The sequence below is a fragment of the Salmo salar genome, chromosome ssa18 (genome assembly GCF_905237065.1).
Source record: "Salmo salar chromosome ssa18, Ssal_v3.1, whole genome shotgun sequence".
In the NCBI taxonomy this organism is placed as follows: domain Eukaryota; kingdom Metazoa; phylum Chordata; class Actinopteri; order Salmoniformes; family Salmonidae; genus Salmo; species Salmo salar.
In genome coordinates, this window is record NC_059459.1 from 64296457 (window position 1) to 64324366 (window position 27910).

The 27910-nt window shown below is 40.8% G+C and overlaps 1 protein-coding gene and 1 long non-coding RNA gene across 5 annotated transcripts; one reads left to right on the plus strand and one right to left on the minus strand.

Moving 5' to 3' along the window:
- On the minus strand, nt 1-27892 carry LOC106577661 (nectin-4). Its single transcript, XM_014155978.2, has 12 exons — nt 26891-27892; nt 23300-23421; nt 23116-23191; nt 22663-22830; nt 21953-22231; nt 21136-21253; nt 3311-3462; nt 2875-3034; nt 2688-2763; nt 2240-2302; nt 1693-1872; nt 1-1370 (listed from the first exon to the last, which is right to left on the minus strand). Exons 1-12 carry the CDS (start codon nt 26943-26945, stop codon nt 924-926), a joined length of 1896 nt encoding a protein of 631 aa, XP_014011453.1. The 5' UTR covers nt 26946-27892; the 3' UTR covers nt 1-923.
- Nucleotides 4100-6865, plus strand: LOC106577662 (uncharacterized). Of its 4 annotated transcripts, none has more exons than XR_001322184.2 (4): nt 4100-4223; nt 5421-5610; nt 6177-6398; nt 6617-6865. It is a non-coding gene; the product is annotated as an uncharacterized lncRNA (long non-coding RNA). The 4 variants fall into 4 exon arrangements; XR_001322182.2 differs by lacking the exon at nt 4100-4223 and adding an exon at nt 4905-5029 and having other exon boundaries at nt 5405-5610; XR_001322183.2 differs by lacking the exon at nt 4100-4223 and adding an exon at nt 4933-5029.
- Nucleotides 27893-27910: the final 18 nt, after the last annotated feature.

Consider the following 27910-nt stretch of genomic DNA (forward strand, 5'->3'; position numbering starts at 1 on the left):
CTATTTTGGCCTACAAAGCAAAGACTATTTTTACTGTATTCATACAAACAAAGGCATATTGCAGTTATCTTGTCTAAATGTCTGTAGCGTAAGAAAATAGAAGAACAATACTTTTTCCCACTTCTAGTAGATTTACACATAGGCTCTCACTGTGCTCAGGTGTAAGATTCTTTTTTAACCTTTTGTCTAAAATGCAGTCTTCAGCTTTTGACATCTTAGACTACAGCGAGTTCAAAGTTTGTGCACACCCAAGTTTCATGGCAAGGAGGGGTATCTCCAGATAAACTCAAGTTAAAAAGATGGACTCCATCTTAGGGTGAACAGAACAGTACAGGTTGTATCCTCATCTAGAAGGAAGGAGGGTGGAAGTTCGCCAACATGGATTCCACTAGGCAGGCGCTATTGGTGCGTAGTTGATATTCTAATCTTGCACCTTAGTCCTGTCACCAAGTCGTAGTAGCAAAAAAACTATACAATAATAAAGCACGGCAGTCTTTTAGTTCCTCTCAGTTTGATGCTTCCTGGGCCTGGAGTGATCGTTATTGCTGTGATACAAAGACTACTTTGGTCTGTCTATGTCCAACCTGACATTCATGTGCTTCTACAGTGATTTATACAAGATCAATGACTACTTTGGTCTATGTCCAAACTGACATTATTTGTATCTCTACGCCAAGGAGTCTTTCTTGAATCGGAAGCTTTATTTGCTGATCATAAATGTCTGAGCGGTTGAGGTGAAGGTGGAGGTATATTTCAGAAGTGAAAAGTAGGTCAACTGGCTGCCACCGAGGTATGCCACCAACGACCTCGTATCCCAAACAGTCACAACCAATCACATACAAAACACTGTTTAGAGTGGTGTTGTATAGCAAAGTGTGCCTCATCGTATAATATGTCACCTGCCCTTACCTAGCCCTACCGCTCTATACAATCTGGGCCTTGTGGATGAAGGAGGCGTGTGGTGATGAGGTGAGGAGGATGCCATTGGGCCGGTATTTGGGGAGCGGTTTGGGTCTCAACGTTCCATTGTTCTGCTGGAAGTGAGGGTTGAGTCCACATTCTACTTCTGAGATCTGAGAACTGTTGGTCTTGCTGTCCTGGTCTTCTGACCTCCCCTGATCCAACGGACTCATCCTGGGGCACGTCTCCCACTCCCCCTCCACACCTTCATCCTCCTCGTCTTCGTCGTCTGTGATGGGAGGGTTGTTGCAACTGAGAGGGGAGTGGGTGTTCCTGCTACCGGGCCCCTGCCGTATATGTAAACCCCACTCCGTTGGGATGATGGCACTACCGTTCAGGGACCTCAGCAGCTCGATGGACTGTTCCATTGGGAAGGGAGAGGGTTGGAGAGGGGGGTGGAGATGGTTTGCCTGTGAGACAGTGGTAAATATGTGGTTAGATAAAGGAAAATACGGCTCATCAATAACTATAGATCATTTGAGTATCTCTAGCAATCTCTACTAAACCTATGAGTTTAAAAGGTTTACAAGAAATTGAGTAGGCCATTCATGATGCCTCATGTCTAGTGTTGCACCAGAAATTCCAACCATGATTTTTTGACAAAACTGAATTTATAGAAATTTCACTGATTTTTACACACACACACACACACACACACACACACACACACACACACACACACACACACACACACACACACACACACACACACACACACACACACACACTTACCAAAGACATGGTGCTATTCTGCACATTTGACTCCACCCTAAGTCTGTTCTCCTCCTCTCTGTCCATGGCTCTGCTCTCCCTCCCTCTTCGTGAAGAATTGTACAGAACAGGTCGACCCAGGTAGTCTAGCCCCCCGCCCCCTACCAGAGTAGATCGACTCTCCCTAATGCGCCCTTGCTCCTGTGTGTGAAGGAAAGGGAGAAATAGAGAACTTTAAACACATTTTCCACTGAAGAGTCTGATTTAAGATAGCATCCGAAGCAGGAGTCCCAGAAAATAAGATGGAGGGAAAGCATGAAGTTTTAATAACAAAGTATAATTAGTATAAAGTATAATGAATATACGGTATGTAAGATGCACTACTTTTCTTTTCACATAAATGTTATTTAAAGAAAATAAGCTCCTTGCATTTAATTTAATTATATAAATGTTTAAATTAGAATGAGATTTGCCTGCCCTGCGGAGCTCAGAACTTAGCGGCCATGCATCTGGAGGCTAAATCGGATGTCTCCCTCACATGCAGAGAAAGAGTGAAATGGAGACTGACCCCTACAGAGGACAGACTGGTCCGCAGTGTCCCCTCCACTCTGAGAGGGATATTCTCCTCTGTCTAAAATAACAGAAAGAGAGGGAGGGGGGAGATAATGAGACGGGGACATAGAGTGAGGGAGAGAGAGAAAAAAATGACCATATTAACTTCAGGCAAATAGATAACGCTCATGGAAGTGCTAGTATTTATTTACAGAATGACAGCATGCCTAGACCACAGACCAGTGGAGGCTAGTTGGAGGAGCTATAGGAGGACGGGCTCATTGTAATGGCTGGAATGGAATAAATAGAACGATATCAAACATATGAAAACCATAAATATGTTTGACTCTGTTCCATTTCTTTCATTCCAGCCATTATAATGAGCCCATCCTCCTATAGCTCCTCCCACCAGCCTCCACTGCCACATACTGTAAGATATGGTATATGGTGATTTAATATCTTACCTGTCCTCTAGTGTCCATACTGACTGAGTTCATTTTTCTGAAAGATGCCTGTCTGGAGAGAGTACTGATCTCCTCCCTGAGAGACAGAGGCATTGTTAGATATTCGGAATTACTATTTCGGTGTAACATTTATCATTTAGATTCTATAACGATTTTAGGGGAGTTACTGTAAAGTTTGAAAACATACTTCCTCACAGTGAGTTCCCTCGACAGTTTCTTGTTCTTGCGTTTGTGGTGACGGGTCACAGAGATGACTATGATGATCATGACTAGAAGCAGTACTCCGGCCACTCCTCCCACTATTATCATCAGGAGACTGTCGAACGACGCCTGCTCCTGAGGCAACTCTGAGGGAGAGGGACAATAGGAAGTGATGTCATATTCAAAGAGATACAGAAATACACATCATTTTGAAAATGTGAACATACTGTATGTGTGATTGTATAAACTGCCGTTGTTAGCTAAACTTCTTTGTTTAACAAAACAAAGGTATTTTACAGAATTTTGTTTTAGGATACAAAAATAAATGAAAAATAAAATACAACATATATATCCAGGACTAAAGTAAGACAATTATTACTCATTCAATATCGCTCTCTAATATGAGTGATAGCCCAACCTACCTGTCACAGTGATTTCCACCTCTGCGTTATCCGCCCCCACAGAGTTCATGGCCACACATTGGTAGATGCCAGCGTCCGTCAGGACGAGGGGCCTATTAAACAGCAAGGATCCATTCCCTGTGGTCACACCCTCTGGTAAGTCTCCGCCCTTTCTGCACATAACAGAAATACTATAGCACTTAACATTGGGTTTAACAGAACAGTACAGTTTATATCTTACAATAATGGTCTGAATGCCATGACTCTATAAACGCCCAACAACACCACAAGGTACTTAATTGAACCTGAATGCACCCCTTTAACACACCCATCAGTAACACACAAAACATCACATTCAAAACAACAACACTAACCTGAATATCATAGCAACACAGGCCAAAATACTATTGACTATGGATCACGAACAACACTTCCCTGAAATATCACAGGACCACTACAGTGATATAAAGAAAAACATGACTCAGAATTTGTGGGCGCAACAAATTCATTAAAATGGCTTATTTCTGACCACTACTCTATAGCTTTGAGCCGTGTTTTGGACCTTTTGAACATACGCCCATTTGAGCAGGAGGAACCAGAAACAGGAACCGTACAGTTTTGCATATAGATATAGATCACACAGCATGATAATGTTCCAAACAAATCCAATTCCTTACCCCCATACTTCCTCACTCCTTCTTCCCCTTTCCCAGTTCCTTGTCTTTCATCCCTCCTTTTCTTGTCCCACACTCTTCCCTTTATCTCCCTCCCTCCTTCTTGTGAAACTGTTTACCCTGTCTGACCTTGCACAAGCTGCAACACGACACTATGACAGCAGGGTTATTACTTCTGCTGCTGCTTTGCACTGACAAGTACAAAGAAGCAAACTGGTTTGCCCACTGCAACGGGCAACAACCATGGTGTGTGTGTTAGGGTGAGTACGAAAGTTTGTGATCAAGTAAGGAGAGATTGAATGTAAAAAAGAGATCTGTCTTAAGTATAAAAGTGAGATAGAGGTGAGTCATTGTGTGTGTGTGGTATATATCTGTGTTACTCACACACAAACACACCTTACTGTAGGTGTGTTCATGTGACTAACAGCTTAAGACTTGGTGACAAATGTCTCACACGATCTAGTAAACCACACATATAAAAATATAGAAAACATCATTAATCATACTCAATCATAACTTCTATAAATCTAACCAGACATACAGCCTGACACACGAGACACTTTCCCTAAAGGCCTATCTGTAATTTTATTAAGAATTATTCATTTTCAATGGATGGTTCGTTCTACCTCCACCCTCTACCACACCCTAGAATGGTTTAATCCACCTAACAGCAGGATGTCTTCCAAAAGCTGCCAGAAAAATTACTCAAGTGAAAAACCACAAGAACTTCAGTCAGCTCTCTCTGCCTTCATTGAATTACTATAGCACTGTCTGCAATCATCACCGTGAATGACAATATATCTGAGATAGATGTTCCATTTAAACTGTCCCTGAACCAAAAGTGTATTACTATTTATCTAACCTTTATTTAAAAACCTCACAGGAGGTTGGTGGCACCTTAATTGGGGAGGGCGGGATCGTGGTAATGGCTTGAGCTGACTCAATGGAATGGTCAAATACATCCAACACATTGTTTGATGCCATTCCATCCCCGCTGTTCCATCCATTATTATGAGCTGTCCTCCCCTCAGCAGCCTCCACTGTACTACATGCTCCGAGAACTTTGGTAATTATTGAAGGGGTATTTCACCCTGGCATATAGTCATTACTATATTAACAACATTAATTTTTATCATAAACATCACATGTATCCAAACTACAAGCTAGAACATTTTCATTTTACTGGTAGAATCGGGAAGTTTCGACTCCTTGTGTATTGGTCTGGTCATAGTGAACCTCAAAGTCCGGCATTCATAGTGAATACTGATACGGCGTGCACAAAAACCTGAATAATGGCGTTGTTTACTTCGAACGACCAACACACAGTAATCTCAGAACTTCTCTAGGCAAGATTGTTTTTTTTTAGAAAACGTTTATTTTTCACTGTTTGTACTCATGCCCTTGTGATGTTCTATGCCTGTCTGTCCTAATTACAAACAAGCGTCATCTTTCACCAGTCTACCTACAAGACTCACCCTGATTCTGCCAGTGGCTTGCGGCTATCAAGAATGATGCGGTGACCAAAGATTATCAAGGGGATTTTCAGGCTGAACTGATGGGGAATCCATTTCGACGACAGCTGAGAAGTGATGCGATACCATAATTTTTTTGCTCCTTCAGAACAAAACAGAAGATTCTCAATTAGAGGTAACCTAACGTTAGCTAGCTTGCTAGCCGGATAAATTAGCTAGCTAACATTACAGTCTTGTATTGAACTCTGAAAGCCATCAGCTAAATCATATGGCTATCTACAGTATCTTTCAGTATACACGCTGTCAATCAATTTCGCCTATGCCATGGTGGTCACTGCTAGACTGGCAGCTACCTTCAGCAGAGTTAACATGTTTGTTTATTCGTTCTATCTTTGACTGACGTTAGCTAACGTAAGATAGCTAATGTTACCAAATAAAGTATCTCAATTTGGTAGCCATATATTCCACCCTTGTCTGGAAAACACTCCGTTACTAAAACTCGATTTGTCCATACAGCTAACTGTTGGTAGCAATGGTGGATGTCTATGGTTGGTTCTCAGCCAGTCTCAGCTGGCTAGCAATCTTGCTGTCAATTTTGTGACACTAGTTAGATAACAGCAAGCCGACAATATTGAAATGACCATGTTAGGTATGTTTAGCTAGCCAGTCTAATAGAGATCAATACAATTAGTGGAGTGGTTAAATTGTGTATTGTTGTGTATTTTCTTGTATGTGGTACAGAACAGTGGAGGCTACTGAGGGGAGGACGGCTCATAATAATGGCTGAAACAGCGCAAATGGAATGGCATCAAACCCTGTGTTTGATGTATTTGAAACCATTCCAAAAATTCCGCTCCAGTCATTGCCACAAGCCTATCCTCCCCAATTAAGTTGCCACCAAACTCCTGTGGTGCAGAATCTCCTTCCACCAAGATGTGCTTCCAACCCCAAGCTCTGCACAAGGTGAAAGTAAATTGACCAAAATATTTACAAGCTGATGTCTAAAATAGCTCAATTTCCAGTAAGCATGGTGTAAACATTAATTGGGTAGTGTTTTGTAGGGTTTGTGTTAGTGTTATGGGGTTAGAGGTAGCATGAGGACCACAGAATACCTTCCAGACCATGTAATCAATTTAGTCTACACCTCTTCTCTTTTTACCTTTTCTTTTTGTAAAACTCAGGTTATCTGGAGTCATTTCACAGTGCCCTGCTGAAAAATACCCCAAAGCGGAGGCAAATGCTAAGACCACAACCATATCTTTCCAGGAGACGTGCAGTACCAGCAAATCTTCTTCAAGAGGACCAAACAGTTGGTGGTTAAGAAGCCCTACACCACTTTTGGCAGAGTCTTATCTAGCTGGCCGTTCACCGCAGACAGGACAAGCCCATCGCCATAAGCACAAAGAGTCAGTGTACCAAAGCCTGATAAAGAAAATCAAATTGCATTGGTCGCATACACATATTTAGCAGATGTTATTGCAGGTGTAGCAAAATGTTTGTTTCAAGCTCCAACAGTGCAGTAATATCTAACAACACACAACAATACACACAAATCTAAAAAGTAAAAGAATGGAATTAAGAAATATTGAAATATTAGGATGAGCAATGTCGGAGTCCAGAGTATATCAGTGGAGCCTGCAGAGGGGAGGACGGCTCATAATAATGGCTGGAACGGAATAAATGGAATGGCATCAAACCATGTGTTTGATGTATTTGATACCACTCCACTAATTCCGCTCCAGCCATTACCACGAGCCCGTCCTCCCAAAATAAGGTGCCACAAACCTGTTGAACTCTTTTTCATTTTTTTTTAAATGTTTAGTTTTTTTTTTTTAGGGGTGGATCAGCTTAATATTGCGGAAAGAATATTGCTTCCATCAATGTAATTGTCTGCATCATTTCCAATCCCCCATATATTTTTGGGGTAAATATATATATATATCCATACACGCATGCATACATATACACATCTATACATACACATACCTATATAGACATACATACTTTTTTAAAGAATATCTCTTTATTATTATTCCCCGCAAACCCTACCACTGATCCCACAATTGGAGTAAACTAATAAACACTTTGGCTTTTACCTTCAATTTATTCATCTTATACACATTTTACAGACACAGTCTATTTTACAATAGTTATTTTTTGTTTGTTTTTAGTCCTTCCTCTATTTCTGATGTCCATCCAGTTTGATTTCTATTTGCAACTGTGCTATTTCACAAAAGTTCTGAACCTATATACATTTTACAGACCCTGTATGTTTTACATTGTTTATCTTGTTATTAGTCCCACCCATCAGCTCCATTCAACCCCTCCCATCTATCTCTCAACATCATCCATTTCGGATTTCTATTTGCCATATATTTTTCAACTGTGCTGTGATGCTTCACAAAACATTTGAACCTTTCTATTCTCATAGCTTCTGCAGATTGTAAATTAAAAATAAACATTTTTGCTAAAATAATAATTATTTTATTGATTAATTGACTATGGCTTTTCAAATCACCCCGTATTGCTATCTGCAGCATTAGTTCTAGGCAAATGTTGCAATTCTTCAGCCATTCCTGGACCTGTGACCAAAAACGAGCTACATATGGACAATGCCAAAATAAATGATCTAATGACTCTGCCTCCTCACAGCAGAATCTGCAGATCTGGGAAGATTATATCCCCCATATATATAACATTCTATTAGTTGCAAGAATTTTGTATAGTAATTTAAATTGAAAAATTAGAAGTTTTGAATCCGGCGTTGTTTTGCATAGCAATTCATAAACCTTGTGCCATGGAATGGGTACATCGAAAATCTCTTCCCAACTATTTTGCAATTTATATGGCACAGCTGTCAGTTTTTTGGTCCTTAAATGAAATTGGTATATGTTTTTATTTATCACACTTTTCTTTAACCATTTATGTTCTTTAATACAGGGCCGACATACAAGTTCCTTACTTTTTCCCCTTCTACTTGCCTCTTCCATTTTTGTGGTAATGCTGCAATTAATTGATTGTAATTTTGGGTAGAGCAGACATTTCCATATGTCTGTGTTAGCTGCATGTGTGATATCACTCCACCAGTCCTATTTATAATATCATTCACTAAAATTATACCTTTTATAAAAATGTATTTGAAAAATAGTTTTTTTATCGATTACTATATTTGAATTTAACCACAATATTTGTTGTATTATTTGTTCTGTCTTTTCAGGTGGATTAAACTGAAATTGCAACCAACCTTCTAAGGCTTGTTTAACAAATAAAGATATTTTGGAGATTATTTCCTTTTCAAACAACCGAAATTGGGCAGGTGTAATCTGAATAAAGGGAAAAAGGCCCTTGAACATAGGATGAGACATTCGTACCAATTTACTAGAAAAACCAGTTTGGATTTAAGTATAACTTTGGTATGACTGATGCCTTTAGTGAGAGGTCTAATGCTTTAATATTTAATCATTTCTGCCCTCCAAATTCATATTCGTTATATAAATAGGCCCTTCTAATTTTATCTGGCTTGCCGTTCCAAATAAAATTTTATCTTTTTTGTTCATATAATTTAAAAAGCAGGTCACTAGGTGTAGGCAAAACCATAAGCAAATAGGTAAACTGTGATATGACTAAAGAGTTAATCAGGGTGATTTTTCCACAAATAGACAGGTATTTTCCTTACCATGGTAGCAAGATCTTATCTATTTTTGCTAACTTTCTATAAAAATTGATTGAAGTGAGATCATTTCTTTCTTTTGGGATTTGTATACCGAGTATGTCCACATCTCCGTCAGACCATTTAAGTGGTAAACTACATGGTAATGTAAAATGTGCATTTTTTTGTGATCCAATACGTAATATAGTACACATCATTTGGTTTTAATCCAGAGAGGATAGAAAAAGTATCTAGATCCTCTATGAGGCCGTGGAGAGACTCCAATTGTGGTTTTAAAAGAAAATATGAATCATCGGCGTACAATGACACCATAGTTTTTAAACCACGGATTTCTAATCCCTTAATATTATTGGTTGATCTAATCTTAACAGCTAACATTTCGATGGCAATAATAAATAGATATGCTGATAGTGGACAACCTTGTTTTACTCCTCTAGATAGTTTAAAACTTTCTGAGATGTAGCTATTATTTACTATTTTACACCTAGGGTTACTATACATAACTTTAACCCATTTTATAAGATATTCCCCAAAATTGAAATATTCTAGGCATTTATATATAAACTCCAGTCGTACTTTATCAAAAGCCCTTTCAAAATCAGCTATGAAAACCAGGCCTGGTGTCCCCGATATTTCATAGTATTCAATTGTTTCCAGTACTTGTCTTATTATCTCCAATGTATGGTCCATGTAAAAAACCTGTCTGATTATGATGAATAATATCTGACAATACTTTTTTAATTCTATGCGCCAAGCATTTTGCTAGGATTTTGTATCACAACACTGAAGTGTAAGAGGTCTCCAATTTGTTTTAAATGGACTGGATCTTTATAACACTTGGGTCCTGTTTCAGTAATAATGATATCAGACCTTCTTGTTGTGTGTCTGATAATCTACCATTTATATAGGAGTGGTTAAAACATGCTGATAATGGTCCTTTGAGTATATAAAAAAAAAGGTTTTGTATACTTCCACTGGTATGCCATCCAGCCCTGGAGTTTTCCCATCCTTAAAGGCCCCAATTGCATCAAGCAGTTCCTCCTCTGTAATATGGCCTTCACATGAGTCTTTCTGTACAGATGTTAATTTTACATTATTATTATTAGTAAAAAAATCCATACAATTAGTTTCAGTTAGTGGAGATGGAGGAGCCTGAAACGAAAACATATTCTTAAAGTACTTTACTTCCTCTTTCAAAATATCATTTGGTGAATCATGCGTGACTTCATCATTTGTAACAAGTTTTAATAAAACATTTTTGGTAGCATTTCTGTATTGAAGATTGAAAAAGAATTTGGTGCATTTTTCCCCATATTCCATCCAGTTCGCTTTATTTTTATAATATATTACACTAGATCTTTCTTGAATAAGTTCCTCCATTTCTTTTTGTTTTTCCTCTAACTTGTTCTGTGCCTCTATGGTACCGTTTTTATTGCTATCTAACTGTACTGTTAGTCCTTCAATTTCCTTTGTTAATATGGACTCTTGTGATCTAAATTGCTTTTGTTTTATAGATGAGTACTGAATTGCATGGCCTCTAAAGGCACACTTAAAAGTGTCCCATACAATAAGGGGATCTGCTGTACCTATGTTATGTCTGAATAAGTCCGTTATAAATTCTTCTGTCCTAGTTCTAAACATTTTATCATCTAGTAGGCTTTGATTAAATTTCCAATATCCTCGCCCACGTGGAAATTCTGCAAGAGTAATATATATGCCAATTATGTGATGATCCGACCGCATTCTGTCCCCTATCAACACTTTTTAAACTTTTGGTGCCAGAGAGAATGGCATAAGAAAGTAGTCAAGACAAATAGCTTGATTAAGCCTCCGCCATGTATATCTCACTAGGTCAGGGTATTTAAGTCTCCATATATCCACTAATTCCAATATATCCATGACATTCATGATTTCCTTAAGTGCTTGAGGGTGATAGTTTGTAGTGTGATTTCCTTTCCGGTCCATAGAGGTATTTAAGACCGTATTAAAATCTCCCACCATAATAATAGAGTCTAGTGTTGCTTGTGGAGTTGATAAATTCTTATATATATTTTCAAAGAAGCTTGGATCATCATTATTCGGACCATATAGGTTAATAAGCCATATCTGTTTATTGTCCAATAACATATTTAAAATAATCCATCTACCTTGATAATGTGTTTGGACAATTTTCACATTTGGATCAAAATTACTGTTAATTAAAACCATCACCCCTTTTGAATTTCTTTGCCCATGGGAGAAATATATTTCGCCCCCCCAGTTCTTTTTCCACAAAACTTCATCTAAAATTGTTGAATGGATTTCCTGTAAACAATAGATATTATATTCCTTCTCTTTTAACCAGGTAAATACTGATCGTCTTTTCTTATTATCTGCTAGGCCATTACAATTGTAACTGGCTACACTTATTTCACCACTTACCACAATGAGACACAACTTTAAATTCTATTTATGAAAATATATGTTTGGAAACGTACCATTAAAAAGTAACATGATGATTGAGTGTTTATATAGCTGTACCATGATATTTGCATTGCTACTAAGTAAACCTCCAATTGGTCCCTACTATTCCACCCGCTAAAAGCCTTCCTCATCCCTAGTTGGATTGTCATCTCAATGCCCGGCAGACCACCCCGACCCCCTGTATCCCATAGCCCTGAACAGACTGGGATCCATCCTTTGAAAAGAGCACACAGTGCCATTTACAGAACAGAAGTAAATCAACCGCCAAATGCATTTCCATCGCCCTCACCTCGATTTGTATTATATATAACTGTGGATGATCCTCTATTGTCCCTAACATCTTTTACTCCTTCGCAACAGTTGTGGGATACACACATACACCCACACACACTCAACCCTTTCCCCCCACACAACCATAAGCTCACATTCTCAACAGTTGCACCATCCCAGAGCCCAACTCAAGAAAGGTCTTGATTTACAAATGCACTTACAGTTGCAGCTGCATTAGAAGGCCTGCAAGACCGTGCAAAAAATGGGCAGAAATTGAGAGATTTTATTAACCATTGTCACATCCTAGATGATGGAGGTCAAATGTACAACTTTTCCCTGAAACACCCACAATACGGTCACCCGTATTGACCATATTCCCAAGCATCTCCATGCAGTCAGACTTTTGATTTTGTGCCACCAGGGTCACAATAATATGCCCCCTCTCTGAATGTCCGAGTGTGACCCCCTCCACATGGGTTACTGCAGCTAGTGTTGCCAGCACTGCCACTGCCTGGGTGGGGGCACCCCACCGGAATCCCCACCGTCTAGGTACAAGGTCGTCAAGGTTCTCATTAGAAGCTTTGAGAATTTCCTGGTGTGGTATGCTCTCCCTTTAGGGGGCTTTGGCTTTGCAGGACCAACCCTGCCAAGCGGGCTCAGAATCTTGAGGGGGCAGTGCTGCTCTTGGTCTCTGACTGTATTTTGGCTGCATAGAGACCGCTTACAGCAGGCCCATAAAACAGTTAGGGACTTGTCCTTAGTATCTGGGTCATTCAGGTGGGTGTCCAGGGTATAGGGTTGTGGACCGTAGCATTAAATTAGGATCATAAATAAATAATGAGATATAATTTATTTAAAAAATGTAGTTCCCCATGATAGGACAATAAATCAATTAAATGTATAATTTATTTTAAAACTGTTCCACCATGATAGGACAATAAATAAATAAATAAGACGTATAATTCATTATAAAAGTATATCCATCATCTGAACAACATTGAAAGCCCTCTCATACCCCGGCTCACAGCAATACATTGGTTCTGGGATATGCAACCATTTCATTACTCACTCACTCAACTTTCCCAAACATAACAAATAAAATAAAAAGATAAACACACCCACCATCCACACATACTGCGCCTTCTGTTTACTTAGTTTTTATCTTCACCATGTTGAATTAGTGCTTGTGTGTTCCAATTAGTTATATGTGAAGATGTATACAAAAGCTATTTTTTTAATTGTATTGTTTTCCTCATCTATGAGAACTTTGTAATTTTTTAAAATAACCATGGAGTAGTCTTTGTATCTCTGAACAACTGGTTATCAATATATAGTTTATCAACGACGAGAGCTACTCGTTTCCCTTTTAATCTATTTTCTTTGAAAATTGGATACAGAACTTTACGCCGTTCTGCAATTTCCTTCGGAAACTGATCATTCATGCCAATTTTGGTCCCAGCAAGTCTTTTACCCAGGATTTTAACCATTATTTTATCGTTAAATGAAGCAAATTTGGCAACGATTGGGCGTTCATACCTTTGGGCTCTCTGTCCGAAGCGGTGTACACACGTTCAAGTTGGATTGTGTCGATAGCTTCACGTGGGATTTGAAGTGCTATAAGGAGGAACTCTCTAACTACAGATTCAGGAACTTCCCCTTCTTTCTCCTGGATACCTGTAAGTACCAGATTCTCTCTCATGGTTCTAGTTTGAATGCCAAGAGTACTGTTGAACTCTTGGCATTCTCTCAACCAGCTTCATGAGGTAGTCACCTGGAATGCATTTCAATTAACAGGTGTGCCTTGTTAAAAGTTAATTTGTGGAATTTCTTTCCTTAATGAGTTTGAGCCAATCAGTTAGGTTGTGACAAGGTAGGGTTGGTATACAGAAGATAGCCCTATTTGGTAAAAGACCAAGTCCATATTATTGCAAGAACAGCTCAAATAAGCAAAGAGAAATGACAGTCCATCATTACTTTAAGACATGAAGGTCAGTCAATATGGAACATTTCAAGAACTTAAAAAAAAAATTCAAGTGCAGTTGCAAAAACGATCAAGTGATATGATGAAACTGTCTCTCATGAGGACCGCCACAGGAAAGGAAGACCCAGATTTACCTCTGCTGCAGAGGATAAGTTCATTAGAGTTACCAGCCTCAGAAATCAAATAATTAACTGCACCTCAGATTGCAGCCCAAATACATGCTTCACAGAGTTCAAGTAACAGACACATCTCTACATCAACTGTTCAGAGGAGACTGTGAATCAGGCCTTCAAGGTCAAATTGCTGCAAAGAAACAACTACTAAAAGACACCAATAAGAAGAAGAGACTTGCTTGGGCCTAGAAACACGAGCAATGGACATTAAACCTGTGGAAATCTGTCCTTTGGTCTGATGAGTCCAAATTTGAGATTTTTGGTTCCAACCGTCGTGTCTTTGTGAGACAGAGTTGGTGAACGGATGATCTCCGCATGTGTGGTTCCCACCGTGAAGCAATGAGCAGGAGGTGTGGGGGTGCTTTGCTGATGACACTGTCAGTGATTTATTTAGAATTCAAGGCACACTTAACCAGCATGGCTACCACAGCATTCTGCAGAGTGCTCAGGATCTCAGACTGGGGCGAAGGTTTACCTTTCAACAAGACAATGACCCTAAGTACACAACCAAGACAATGCAGGATTGGCTTCGGGACAAGTTTATAAATGTCCTTGAGTGGTCCAGCCAGAGCTCAGAATTGAACCCAATGGAACATCTCTGGAGAGACCTGAAAATAGCTGTGCATCGACACTTCCCATCCAACCTGACAGAGCTTAAAAGGATCTGCAGAGAAGAATGGGAGAAACTCCCCAAATACAGGTGTGCCAAGCTTATAGCATCATAACCAAGAACACTCGAGGCTGTAGTCACTGCCAAAGGTAGTGCTGAGTAAAGGGTCTGAATGCTTATGTAAATTTCAGTTTTGTATTTTTCATATATTTGCAAATAAATCTAAAAACCTGCTTTTGCTTTGTCATTATGGAGTATTGCATGTAGATTGATGAGGGGGGAAAACAATTTAATCCATTTTAAAATAAGGCTGTAACGTAACAAAATTTGGAAAAGGTTAAGGGGTCTGAATACTTTCAGAATGGACTGTATGTACAGTATGTATGTACAGTTGAAGTCGGAAGATTACATACACCTTAGCAAAATACATTTAAACTCAGTTCTTCACAATTCCTGACATTTAATCCTAGTAAGAATTCCCTGTCTAAGGTCAGTTAGGATCACCCCTTTATTTTAGGAATGTGAAATGTCAGAATAATAGTAGAGAGAATTATTTATTTCAGCTTTTATTTCTTTCATCACATTCCCAGTGGGTCAGAAGTTTACATACACTCAATTCGTATTTGGTAGCATTGCCTTTAAATTGTTTAACTTGGGCCAAATGTTTTGGGTAGTCTTCCACAAGCTTTCCACAATAAGTTGGGTGAATTTTGGCCCATTCCTCCTGACAGAGCTGGTGTAACCGAGTCAGGTTTGTAGGCCTCCTTGATCACACATGCTTTTTCAGTTCTGCCCACAAATGTTCTATAGGATTGAGGTCAGGGCTTTGTGATGGCCACTCCAATACCTTGACTTTGTTGTCCTTAAGCCATTTTGCCACAACTTTGGAAGTATGCTTGGGGTCATTGTCCATTTGGAAGACCCATTTGCGACCAAGCTTTTACTTCCTGACTGATGTCTTGAGATGTTGCGTCAATATATCCACATCATTTTCCTCCCTCATGATGCCATCTATTTTGTGAAGTGCACCAGTCCCTCCTGCAGCAAAGCACCCCCACAACATGATGCTGCCATCCCCGTGCTTCACGGTTGGGAAGATGTTCTTCGGCTTGCAAGCTTCCACCTTTTTCCTCCAAAGATAACGATGGTCATTATGGCCAAACAGTTCTATTTTTGTTTCATCAGACCAGAGGACATTTCTCCAAAAAGTACGATCTTTGTCCCCATGTGCAGTTGCAAACCGTAGTCCTGCTTTTTTATGGCGGTCTTGGAGCAGTGGCTTCTTCCTTGCTGAGCGTCCTTTCAGGTTATGTCGATGTAGGACTCGTTTTACTGTGGATATAGATACTTTTGTACCTGTTTCCTCCAGCATCTTCCCAAGGTTGCTGTTGTTCTGGGATTGATTTGCACTTTTCGCACCAAAGTACGTTCATCTCTGGGAGACAGAGCACGTCTCCTTCCTGAGCCGTATGACGGCTGCGTGGTCCCATGGTGTTTATACTTGTGTACTATTGTTTGTACAGATGAACGTAGTACCTTCAGGCATTTGGAAATTGCTCCCAAGGATGAACCAGACTTGTGGAGGTCTATAATGTTTTTTCTGAGGTCTTGGCTGATTTGTTTTGATTTTCCCATGATGTCAAGCAAAGAAGCACTGAGTTTGAAGGTAGGCCTTGAAATACATACACAGGTACATCTCCATTTGACTCAAATGATGTCAATTAGCCTATCAGAAGCTTCTAAAGCCATTACATTTTCTGGAATTTTCCAAGCTGTTTAAAGGCACAGTTAACTTAGTGTATGTAAACTACTGACCCACTGGAATTGTGATTCAGTGAATTATAAATTAAATAATCTGTCTAAACAGTTGTTGGAAAAATTACTTGTGTCAAGTAACACTTGTGTTGTTGTGTTAACAAGAAATTTGTGGAGTGGTTGAAAAACAAGTTTTAATGACTCCAACCTAAGTGTATGTAAACTTCCAACTTCAACTGTTTGTATGTGTATGTGTGGCGTGATGGGATGTATAGACAATATGGACAGTATATTGATAGAAAATGTAGTATATCTGAAGAATAGTGTATATATATACAGCAATAGTTAAAAAGGATAGGCCTTGACTAAAATACAGCATTTATATATGTATATGAAGTGGGTAAAACAGTATGTAAACATTATTTTAAGTGACCAGTGTTCCATAATTAAAGTGATCAGTGTTCGATGACTATGTACATAGGGAAGCAGTCTCTAAGGTGCATGGTAGAGTAACCGGGTGGTGGCCGTCTAGTGACAATGACTAAAGTTCAGGGCGGGGTACTGGGCGGGGGCCGGCTAGTGATGACTATTTAACTGTCTGATGGCCTTGAGATAGATGCGGTTTTAATCAGCTTAAAGGACTATAGCTGCGTTTACACAGGCAGCCCAACTCTGATACTTTTTCACTAATTGGTCTTTTTACCAATTAGATCAGTTCTGAAAAAGATCTGATGTGATTAAGACCAATTAGTGGAAAAAAAGATCAGAATTGGGCTGCCTGTGTAAACGCAGCTATAGTCCTTTAAGCTGATTAAAACAGCATCTACTTCAAGCAGCATCTATCTCTTTTAAAATCACGTGTGCTAGATTAGGGTTGGAGTGAAAACCTACAGGACAGTAGCTCTCCAGGAACAGGGTTGGAGAGCCCTGATGTAGAACCAACATAAAATAAATATGGATATTTTCTATCAATCTTTTAAATGTGTCTGCCCTTATGGATTCATAGAAGATAATTATATCAGCTGTACAGATGCTAGACATTCAGATATTGTTTATTTGTTTATTTGTCAAAATCTAAAATACAGGCGAGTGTACACTATTTAATGTTAACTCAAGAACTGGGTGTTCAACAACAATGTTGTATGGTAAAATAGTATTCAGTATAGTACAGTGTGTCTCAGGTGTAGAGACAGTGCAGAGAACGGTAGATACAGATTGTTACACCCTGCAACTGGAGATTGACATTTTATGAGACTCCTACTCTATTGTACAGTTTTAACAACAGTTGAACCGTGCCAGCATAACGTCAATATGAGGGTAGACTAGTTGAACATGCATACATGTGCAAAGGCACAGAAATTATATGTACAACAACATCTAGCCTAATAGAAAGAAATATGGCATAACACTCAACCTTTGCACAGTGACCAAATCATACAAATGAGCTTAAGTAAGTAGGCAGACATTATCTACCTACAGCCATGTCTATCAGGCATGCTTAGGCAAATATTATTTATTATTTTTATTGTTTTATTTTAACCTTATTTTACCAGGTAAGTTAATTGAGAACACATTCTCATTTACAGCAACGACTTGGGGAATAGTTACAGGGGAGAGGAGGGGGGATGATTAGGTGACCGTGATGGTATGAGGGCGAGTTTGGGAATTTAGCCAGGACACCGGGGTTAACACTCCTACTCTTACGATAAGTGCCATGTGATCTTTAGTGACCACAGAGAGTCAGGACACCCGTTTAATGTCCAATCCGAAAGACGGCACCCTACACAGGGCAATGTCCCCAATCACTGCCCTGGGGCATTGGGATATATTTTTAGACCAGAGGAAAGGGTGCCTCTTACTGGCCCTCCAACACCAAATATCGTAAAACCAGCTTCCGTTTTAGAGATTTACAACAGTGAATTGTTGTATTATTGTTTTTCTCTCGCTGTTTGGTAGTAAACTTAGCTATCTAGCTCGCTGGATATGCAATACTTGTTACTTACATCTGTTTGGAATCGTATCTTGCATCATGCCTATAATGTTGTTAATCATAACCAATGTGAACCCTCATCAATGATGTTACATAGCTAGCTAGTAAAATGATTTACAGTTGCTGATGTTACACGTTTGCTGACAAGTTACAAATGTGAGGCATGGCGCATAAGTTAGCTGGCGCCAGGCTAACTATCTAGCGAACTCCAGTCATGTACTAACATTTGCTGGTAAACCTAGCTTTAGGTGTCTGGTTGTAACGTTATAGCTTGTTGTTTAGTAGCTAGCCATATCTAAGACTAAAAAGAGAAGAGGTTTTACAATTGAGATACAAAAGATCTGATTGTAAAGCCTTTTCTATTTTTAATCATAGATATGGCTACCGGTAGTTGTTTAGCTAGCTAACTTAGCTAGCTACCTAGCTAAGTTGGCAAACAGAAAAATAATTTAATTTCCCCCCACTGTAACACACAGTAGTGGTGTGTGGGTAAAATCACTGTGGAAGACAAGCCAGGGGAAAAAATGCCATCTTAGAACCTATGTGTTGTGACCATTGCATTGTTTGCTCTATAACCAGTTCATATGCTTTGCCATCGTGATATATAGGCCTAAGGCTGAGACAATAAGAAGACACAGTGGCAGAATAATTTCAACCACACCTTTGTTTCATCACAAAGCCAGAGAGTAACCTCCACAAAGGATATTGCATGGAACAAGCAGTTACATGACTTACAGCATGGTCAAGCAAGTTAATGTTTCCGTCATTTTCGGACTACTAAACAACTATCGATTTAGAACCACGGAGAGTTACCGCAAGACGCTAAGAAAACAGGAGCTGCCTCCAATATTCCAGCACTATTTCAACTTCAACATTTCAACATCATCAAATCCCCTCTGCTTAGTCCAATACAGTTAGAACTAAAAGATACTAAAAAGTATTTAGTCCAATCAATGTAAGCTAAATATAATGTGGCTGTCCATGGCTCTGATTTGTGTGCGTGGGGGTGCTTTGCAAAAAAAAAAAAAAAAAACATGTTGACTCACACTACTTGTAGAGAAATGCCAATGTCATCCTCCTCTCCTCCTCTCCTCTCGTTCTACTACTCTGTCATACAGTATATGCTTAAATGTTTTGTTGTCCTAGGCTACCTGGCTAAAATGCTTGCTCGCTAGCCTAACGTCCTTTCATGGGTAACATTAACTAGTTAATATTAGGCTTCTACATCTAGCTACATATTAAACTTCCATCCTCTCAGGCCAGGGGCACAATGTATGAATTTATGGTTGGATCAGAATCGCCGTTATAATCATTGGCCAGTACAGAGAATTAAGTAAAACCACAAGTCCAAATCCTTATCTCCATCCATGGCTAATTTAGGAAAGGACCAATTTTAGCTAGCTAGCTAGCCACCAGAGGACAACAACACAACGAGATGCACAATGAGTTTCTGTCAATGACGTATGCTCTCGATTCGATGTGATTGGAGTGAAGCCAAATCCAAACTGGCTTCCCTTTACACTTTGTTTTGGTGTGCCAGGACCATTCAGAGTTGAGCTCACTTAGTTTAGCTCAATGCTGATTGGCTATTATTTCATTTAAAAAATGATCAAGGGAGGCCAAATACTCGCTGGCTTCCCTTGCATTCAATGCTACGGGCGGCAACAATTTCATACTCTTTTGGACCAGACAGCATCAGATAGTTGGCCTACACATACAGAGACAAAGGGGCGCTGTTTCGCTCGCTCAGATTTTTTCTCCGGTGAGATACTGTACATTCAGCCGCTTGTGAATTAAAGGTCAGTTTTTGGGGAAGCCTGGTTTACCTTGGCATCCATGAGTGCACACCACTGGTAACACAGTAGAATGTTAGCCAGCAATACACAATATGAGTTTCAATAGATAAACTAAAGTTAGCTAGGTGGCTTGCATAAAAATAACTGACTTAGCTAGGCACCGTATTTGTCATCTGCTCTCTTGGTGCTGGCATTGGGTGTAGCTGAGCTTCTAACGCTAACTAAATCCAAGTCTTTGTTTTGAATCCTCTTTGCTAGCTAATAGATGCTCTATCGTCAAATTCGTGTTGATGAGAGGAATCACTTGAAGCCATTGCATCTGGTCAGTCCTTAAAATGTTGCCCAAAGGATTGTTGTTAGTGTCCACCTCCTTTTCAAAAAAGCCTGCCTTGGGGAGGGACGGGTGCCAGAGCACGAAGCACCGTCCAAACACAAGTTGTAGTTTTTCAGTGACTGGAAAAAATGTGTCTGATTGTACATTTACTGATGAATCCACCGGTAGGAACATTGCTGAAAGACATCAAATCGAACAAGGACAACCATATCTACACCCACAAAAATGTATAGTGCGATCAGTGTAACATAGAGCCTTCGCGAAAGGCCACAAAGCAGGACTAGACTATATGCATTTTTAGATGCACACACAGCAGAGTGAGATAGAGAGCAATGACGTGGTGCACACATCTGCACAAATGGAACACTTTTGGCTCGTGAGCGCCACTTTCACAACTACTGGCTAAAAAGTTTACAAAAGTACTGGAGAATCTCTTTAACCATGTAAGTCAATCAAGATTCAAGTCAATCGCCTTATTATTGACAATGACCGCCTGGCAAGTAGCACAAAAAACAACTCCTGAACTCTCCGGTTGGCTCACTATAACTGACTAATAGAATTACCAGTAAATCAAACTAAAACAGATTAGCCAGACGTGATGTGAGTCAGACAGGCAGACAGGCAGGCATAGAGGGTAGGTTGGGAAGGTAAGTGTTACCTGGTCCAACTGAAACTCTGTGGTTTGGGGTTTCCTCCACTGACACAACTGAGGGCAGCTTCCTCCAGACCAGCATACCAGTTCTGATCAAACCCAGAGATCTCTGCATTGGGAGGATCTAGAACAGAGGAACATGATCAAAGTCATTCTTTTGAACTGGCAGATACACAGAAATACACAATCACATACGTTAACAATAAAGTCAGGATAAAAAATTTGCCGTAAAAGATCTTCCTGGTGAGAAAGAAGCACAGTTCGCTTACAATGAAGTTACTTTAGATTCTGAATTCTACCAGGGACTTTAAATAAAGAGGGGTGTATTAAACGGAAAAGTCACCGAAGGCATAGAAGTCTGTATAAACATGTAGTGAAGTATCACAATTAAAAATGGTATTTAATCTCACGTCTAGATTCCTAGTTAAAGGCCCAGTGCAGTCAAAAACTAGATTCCCCTGTGTTTTATATATCTTTCCACACTGAGGTTGGACTAATTCTGTGAAAAGGATGATAATGCCCTTTTAGTGTGAGAGCTGTTTTAAAAGACTGCCTGTTTTGGTGGGTTGGAGTTTTGGCCTTCCATGGTGACATCACCATGTGATAAATTAGTTAATAGACCAATAAGAAAGAGAGGTCCAAACCTCTCTGCTAATAACAGCAACAACAAAAAAATCCCCTTGTAATATGTCTTGCTTGAGAAATTGCCCTTTTCTAAGACGATTTTAATTGAAAATAATCACTAGAATTGTTACCCTGAAATGATTTGATATTCGGATAAAAACGGCTGCATTGGACCTTTTAATGCAAAGTCTAAACTCACAGTGCACCACCAGGTTGTTGGTGATCCTGCGTGGTCCCTTCAGAGCCGGGTGCCTCACCAGACAGTCCAGCCTCTTCCCATCCATACTCCTCAGGGGATGCAGAGAAAAGTGGGTGGAGACTGAACCACCCTCCAAACTCCTGTTGTGTGATTGGCCTGTTAGGTCTGTGTCCCAGGAGAGGTGGGGTGGAGGGCGGGCTACAGAGCGGCAGGACGCAGCCAATCGGAAGGACTGGCCTTCGACAAGGATCACAGGGTCCAGGGAGGAGATGGGCGTGGCTGCGGGGGTCAATGGTGAAATGTCAGAGGAATCAACTATTCCTTGGTCTTAGTGCTTGGGGAGGTGATCTTAGAACTGGTCTTAGTTGTTAATTGGAGGTTAAGCTGATCCTAGAACATTGTGACATGATGCTTCAGGGGGTGGAAGTTCTTAAACGCTTAACTAGGATGAACTTTATGATCCAAGCTGAAATCTAATGTACTCTGTTAGGTAGATTAAAAAACTCAGATCAGCACTTTGAGGAAATGTTATCTTAAAAAGACAGCTGGATACACTGACAGTTGTGGCTTACATGACTACTATCACCACTAGAGCTATTGTTTTAGCTAATAATACTACAACTGACACCTGTAAACATCGTCATCAGGACATTGTACTCTGTAAATCCAAGTCATACAATGAGGAAGGGGAAGTAAGGGGAGGAACTTACTCCACACGGTGAGTGACAGCTGTCGTTCGAAGTTCCCCGAGGGGAAGGTGCTGATGTGACAGTTGTACCTGCCCTCATCTGACTCCACAGTGTTCATGATGATCAGGGATGAGTCCACCGTGGGTTTCTTGCTGCTGAACCGCACACGCCCCGAGTACTGACCAAACTCTGAGAGGGGGGAGATTGAGGAGGGGGGGGGGGGTCATACGGGGAGGATAAAGAGGGGGGTGGGTGAGAGAGAGAAGAAGACAGAGTTAGAAAGAGAGAGAGAGGAAGTGAGATATGGGGGCGAGAGATGGAGTAGCTAGATTGAATGTGCATCTGTGGTTTTGTCTTCCACTCTAAATATAACTTGTGAGGCTTCGAGTGCTAGCAAAGCAGATGAACTACCAATACATAAAGAGATGGATGGTTGACACTCTTAGTACTTTAACACCTATATGTGTGTCCTACCTGTGTGTCCGTCGGTGTGGTGTACTGTGATGATCTGGTCCTTGGTGCCATCTGCTTTCTCCTTGGTCCAGGTGACCTGTGACGATGAGAGACGAGACCATTATGTTAGGGACGTCTTTTCTAAGATAAAACCAGATATGTTGAACAGAGCATTATGGGTACTGTAGTAACTCATGCTACAGACCTGAACCACCACCTGGCCCACTTCCACCTTGAACTGGCAGGGCAGCTGGGTCTCAGCCTCAGCCAGGGACTCTAAGGAGCACGAGGGAGAGGGCTCCACAAAGTCCCCCTGCACCACAGCGACTGGGGGAGAGAGAGCGTGGGAAGGAGAGATGGAAGGGGGGAGAGAGAGAAAGAGAGAGTTATTTATTTGTTGACTTTATTGTCCCCTTAGGGAAAATGTGTGTGGCATCGTTGACGTCATTTACAATAGCAATAAAACACAAGGGGAGAGAGATAATGAGAGGTTGAAAGACATTAGGAAGACTGTGCATGGAACCATGACTGAGGATTTGTAGTCTAACACTTTCCTTACTGTCCTTCATATACTTCAGGGGGTGAGCGACAGAAAGAATGAGAAGATAGGAGATATAGAGAGATGTGATTGGAACGAAGACAGAGAGGCCAAGAGATGGGGGGAGGAAGAGTACACAAAGAAGAAAGGGAGGCAGTCAGAGGGAGGACATAGAGCAAGCGATTCGATGTGTCAGTGAGGATATGTTTCTTGACTTGTTGCACTAGTGAACCTCCGAGTGTCCAGAGACACACACACACACACACACACACACACACACACACACACACACACACACACACACACACACACACACACACACACACACACACACACACACACACACACACACACACTCACGTGCACACACACACACACACACACACACACACACACACACACACACACACACACACTCACGTGCACACACACACAGTGACTGCAAACGCATGCACACACGTATGTACGCACCACCTGTGTGTATTTAGGTAGAACTGTAAACTCACTGACCTATTTGATGTAGACATCTTGTATCATCTACAGTGGCACACTGTTTTGCCAAGTCACAACATTGTTAATCCTTATGGAATGAAGGCCTGATTGCCATCTGCTGTTATCATTAAAACAACGCGTTCTTTTTTGGCCAAACAGCTCACTCTTAGCGTAACAGAAAAAGCATATATGCACCCTACCAAATACCAATACAAATGTTATGTAAATATGTTGTAATCTTGCTCAATGTAGACTATATTTTAGACCCATAATACATTTACTTAAAGATACCAGTTCCAGATAACATAAACTCAGCAAAAAAAGAAACGGCCCTTTTTCCAGGACCCTCTTTCAAAGATAAATTCGTAAAAATCCAAATAACTTCACAGATCTTCATTGTAAAGGGTTTATACACGGTTTCCCATGCATGTTCAATGAACCATAAACAATTAATGAACATGCATCTGGGGAATGGTCATTAAGACACTAACTGCTTACAGACGGTAGGCAATTAAGGTCACAGTTATGAAAACATAGCACACTAAAGAGGCCTTTCTACTGACTCTGAAAAACATCAAAAGAAAGATGCCCAGGATCCCTGCTCATCTGCATGAACGTGCCTTAGGCATGCTGCAAAGAGGCATGAGGAGTGCAGATGTGGCCAGGGCAATAAATTGCAATGTCCGTACTGTGAGACACCGAAGACAAAGCTACAGGGAGACAGGATGGACAGCTGATCGTCCTCGCAGTGGCAGACCACGTGTAACAACACCTGCAGAGGATCGGTACATCCGAACATCACACCTGCGGGACAGGTACAGGATGGCAACAACAACTGCCCGAGTTACACCAGGAACGCACAATCCCTCCATCAGTGCTCAGACTGTCCACAATAGGCTGAGAGAGGCTGGACTGAGGGCTTGTAGGCCTGTTGTAAGGCAGGTCCTCACCAGACATCACCGGCAACAACGTCGCCTTTGGGCACAAACCCACCGTCGCTGGACCAGACAGGACTGGCAAAAAGTGCTCTTCACTGACGAGTCGCGGTTTTGTCTCACCAGGGGTGATGGTCAGATTCGCGTTTATTGTCGAAGGAATGAGCGTCACACCGAGGCCTGTACTCTGGAGCGGGATCGTTTTGGAGGTGGAGGTTCTGTAAGGGTCTGGGGCGGTGTGTCACAACATCATCGGACTGAGCTTGTTGTCGTTGCAGGCAATCTCAATTCTGTGCGTTACAGGGAAGACATCCTCCTCCCTCATGTGGTACCCTTCCTGCAGGCTCATCCTGACATGACCCTCCAGCATGACAATGCCACCAGCCATACTGCTCGTTCTATGCGTGACTTCCTGCAAGACAGGAATGTCACATGTCTGTGGAACTTGTTCAGTTTGTCTCAGTTGTTGAATCTTGTTATGTTCATACAAATATTTCCACATGTTAAGTTTGCTGAAAATAAACGCAGTTGACAGTAAGAGAACGTTTTTTGTTGTTGCTGAGTTTATTATATGCCCATAGTAAAAGCTGTTTTGATATGGCTGTACTGATTCAACGGTGACTTTTGTTGTTGTTGAACTAGTAGTGTGTGTGTGTGTGTGTGTGTGTGTGTGTGTGTGTGTGTGTGTGTGTGTGTGTGTGTGTGTGTGTGTGTGTGTGTGTGTGTGTGTGTGTGTGTGTGTGTGTGTGTGTGTGTGTGTGTGTGTGTGTGTGTGTGTGTGTGTGTGTGTGTGTGTGTGTGTGTGTGTGTGTGTGTGTGTGTGTGTGTGTGTGTTTGTAAACAGCAGACATATTGTCTTTAGTATGATTTCTGTATTTACCAGTTCACTTTGTTGTCTACCAAGCTGACAGGTGCTGTATTTTTCCATGTGAACAGTGTGTTACTGTTGTGTCACATCAGAGTAGTGAACATTGAGTAGGGGCAGGCAAGGCTTTGAGGTTTTCTGAGGAATCTGCCTGTGCAACATTACTGCCATAACACTCCACCTATGACACAGCATCCGGTCCGTCTGTCTGACTGACTCTCTTTCATCCCCTCTGAGCAAGATTAAATACACATTGTCAAGATAAGGGACACTCTCTCTGTCTCTCTCTTGCTGTCTTGCTCTGTCACTCTATCTCTCTTTCTCTGTCTCTCTGTTGCTCTCTCTCTCTCACTCTCTCTCTCTCTCTCTCGCTCTGTCTCGCTCTCTGTTTCTCTCTGTCTCACACAAACCATGTCTTTGTTTTCCTCATTTAAAAAGTCATTATACATCAGCTTATATAAATACAGCACAGGACAATAGGCGCCTGCTGCAATCCTTCACTGATCCCGAGAGAGAGAGAGAGAGAGACAGAGAGAGAGACGAGAGAGAGAGAGAGAGAGAGAGAGAGAGAGAGAGAGAGAGAGAGAGAGAAAGCGAGCACAGGAAAGGAGTCAGACTGAATCACAGACATGAAGGGGGAAATTGATCAACAGTAACCTGTTTTTCCTGAAATATCAGACAACTCCTCAAGTGTTGTTCATCGAATCCAGCAAAGACTAACCCAAGAAGCTGGACAAGAGCCAAAGTTGGCAGTAGCCTACTTATTTAAATACTTATATAAAAAACGACTTGCTAGGTCAATTACCAAAATCCATAGGGCTACAGATAAACCAAAATAAAAATGCAGAGCTTTAGTTGAATATAGTTGTCATTATTGTGTGTTATTTTGTTTATAGCGCTTTACTTAGCCCCATTGCAGTGTTATTTCTCATAGTCTAAACATTACATCATGAATAACTAACTTACTGAAACTCCAAAGGATCCACAGCAGTGGTGTCAGTCCACCCAGGTGAGATGTCATTCTCCCTGGTTCGGTGGAGTGGTCTGCCCGCCTTGATAGATCTGGAGACAGCTAGAGGTTTGTGGTCTATTCTGATGCTGGAATTTGTTGTGACATTGGTCCAATTTCCACTTAACTTCAGTTTATGATCTTATCCCAGACAGTGAACTTTCTTTCATCCAGTGTCAAATCCAAGACAGGAATGTAAAAAAGTCTAGGCTAAAAGTAGTATAGATCCTCAGATTTAGCCAACATGTATGATTCGACCATGTCTGGCTTGTTGTTGTTGGCTTATCTTCTTCCAACAAATCCTTTGGGAAGTTACTCTCTCTCAATGTAAAAAGTGCTGCCGATTCCTTTTTTTGCGTTTTGGCAAAGTAATTGATTCCTAGTGAAATGCACAAATGATGTTCTGTTTCTTTGACACTAGCACACCATATTCTGGCTTCTCAAAAGTAGGAGCGGTTACCTGTTTTCTTGGATACACCTGTTACAAGCACGCTCTCGCTCTCTCGCTCTCGCTCTCGCTCTCTCGCTCTCTCTGACACACACACACACACACCTGGGAAGTCACCTTTCCAGTTTAGTTAAAGCAACAGACAGTTATATTCAGGCCTTTACATGCAGCCTTTCACAAGGCTCAACAGGGAGGTGAAATGATGTAGGCACGGTACACAGGCCCTCTAGATCAAGTAGCCTAAACAGCTTGTCTCGATATCGAAGATACAAAGGTACGTCTATCTATCTACAATCTACATCATGAACTACATCTATCAATTTAGACACCGGGAAATGGTTGTCGCCATCTACGCAGGTGTGGTAACTATTAATTGCAGACTTAAAGAGTGGAAGCTGAAGGAAAACGGCTCCTTTCTGGCTCTGACAGAACGTTGTCTCTACTGAAGGGGTTAAAGAAGAAATGAAACAGGTATCTGTCTACCTCTAAAACAGTTAAGTTAAAACCCCTCAGGCACTTTCAGCTGGGT

What these genes read in the sequence shown, in the direction of transcription:
- LOC106577661 (XM_014155978.2), bottom strand. Translation starts at nt 26,945, where the DNA reads ATGACATCTCACCTGGGTGGACTGACACCACTGCTGTGGATCCTTTGG. An exon ending in GTGGATCCTTTGGAGTTTCA is followed by an intron (nt 23,422 to 26,890) that starts GTAAGTTAGTTA and finishes TCTCTCCCCCAG; the next exon opens with TCGCTGTGGTGCAGGGGGAC. An exon ending in TGGGCCAGGTGGTGGTTCAG is followed by an intron (nt 23,192 to 23,299) that starts GTCTGTAGCATG and finishes TCATCGTCACAG; the next exon opens with GTCACCTGGACCAAGGAGAA.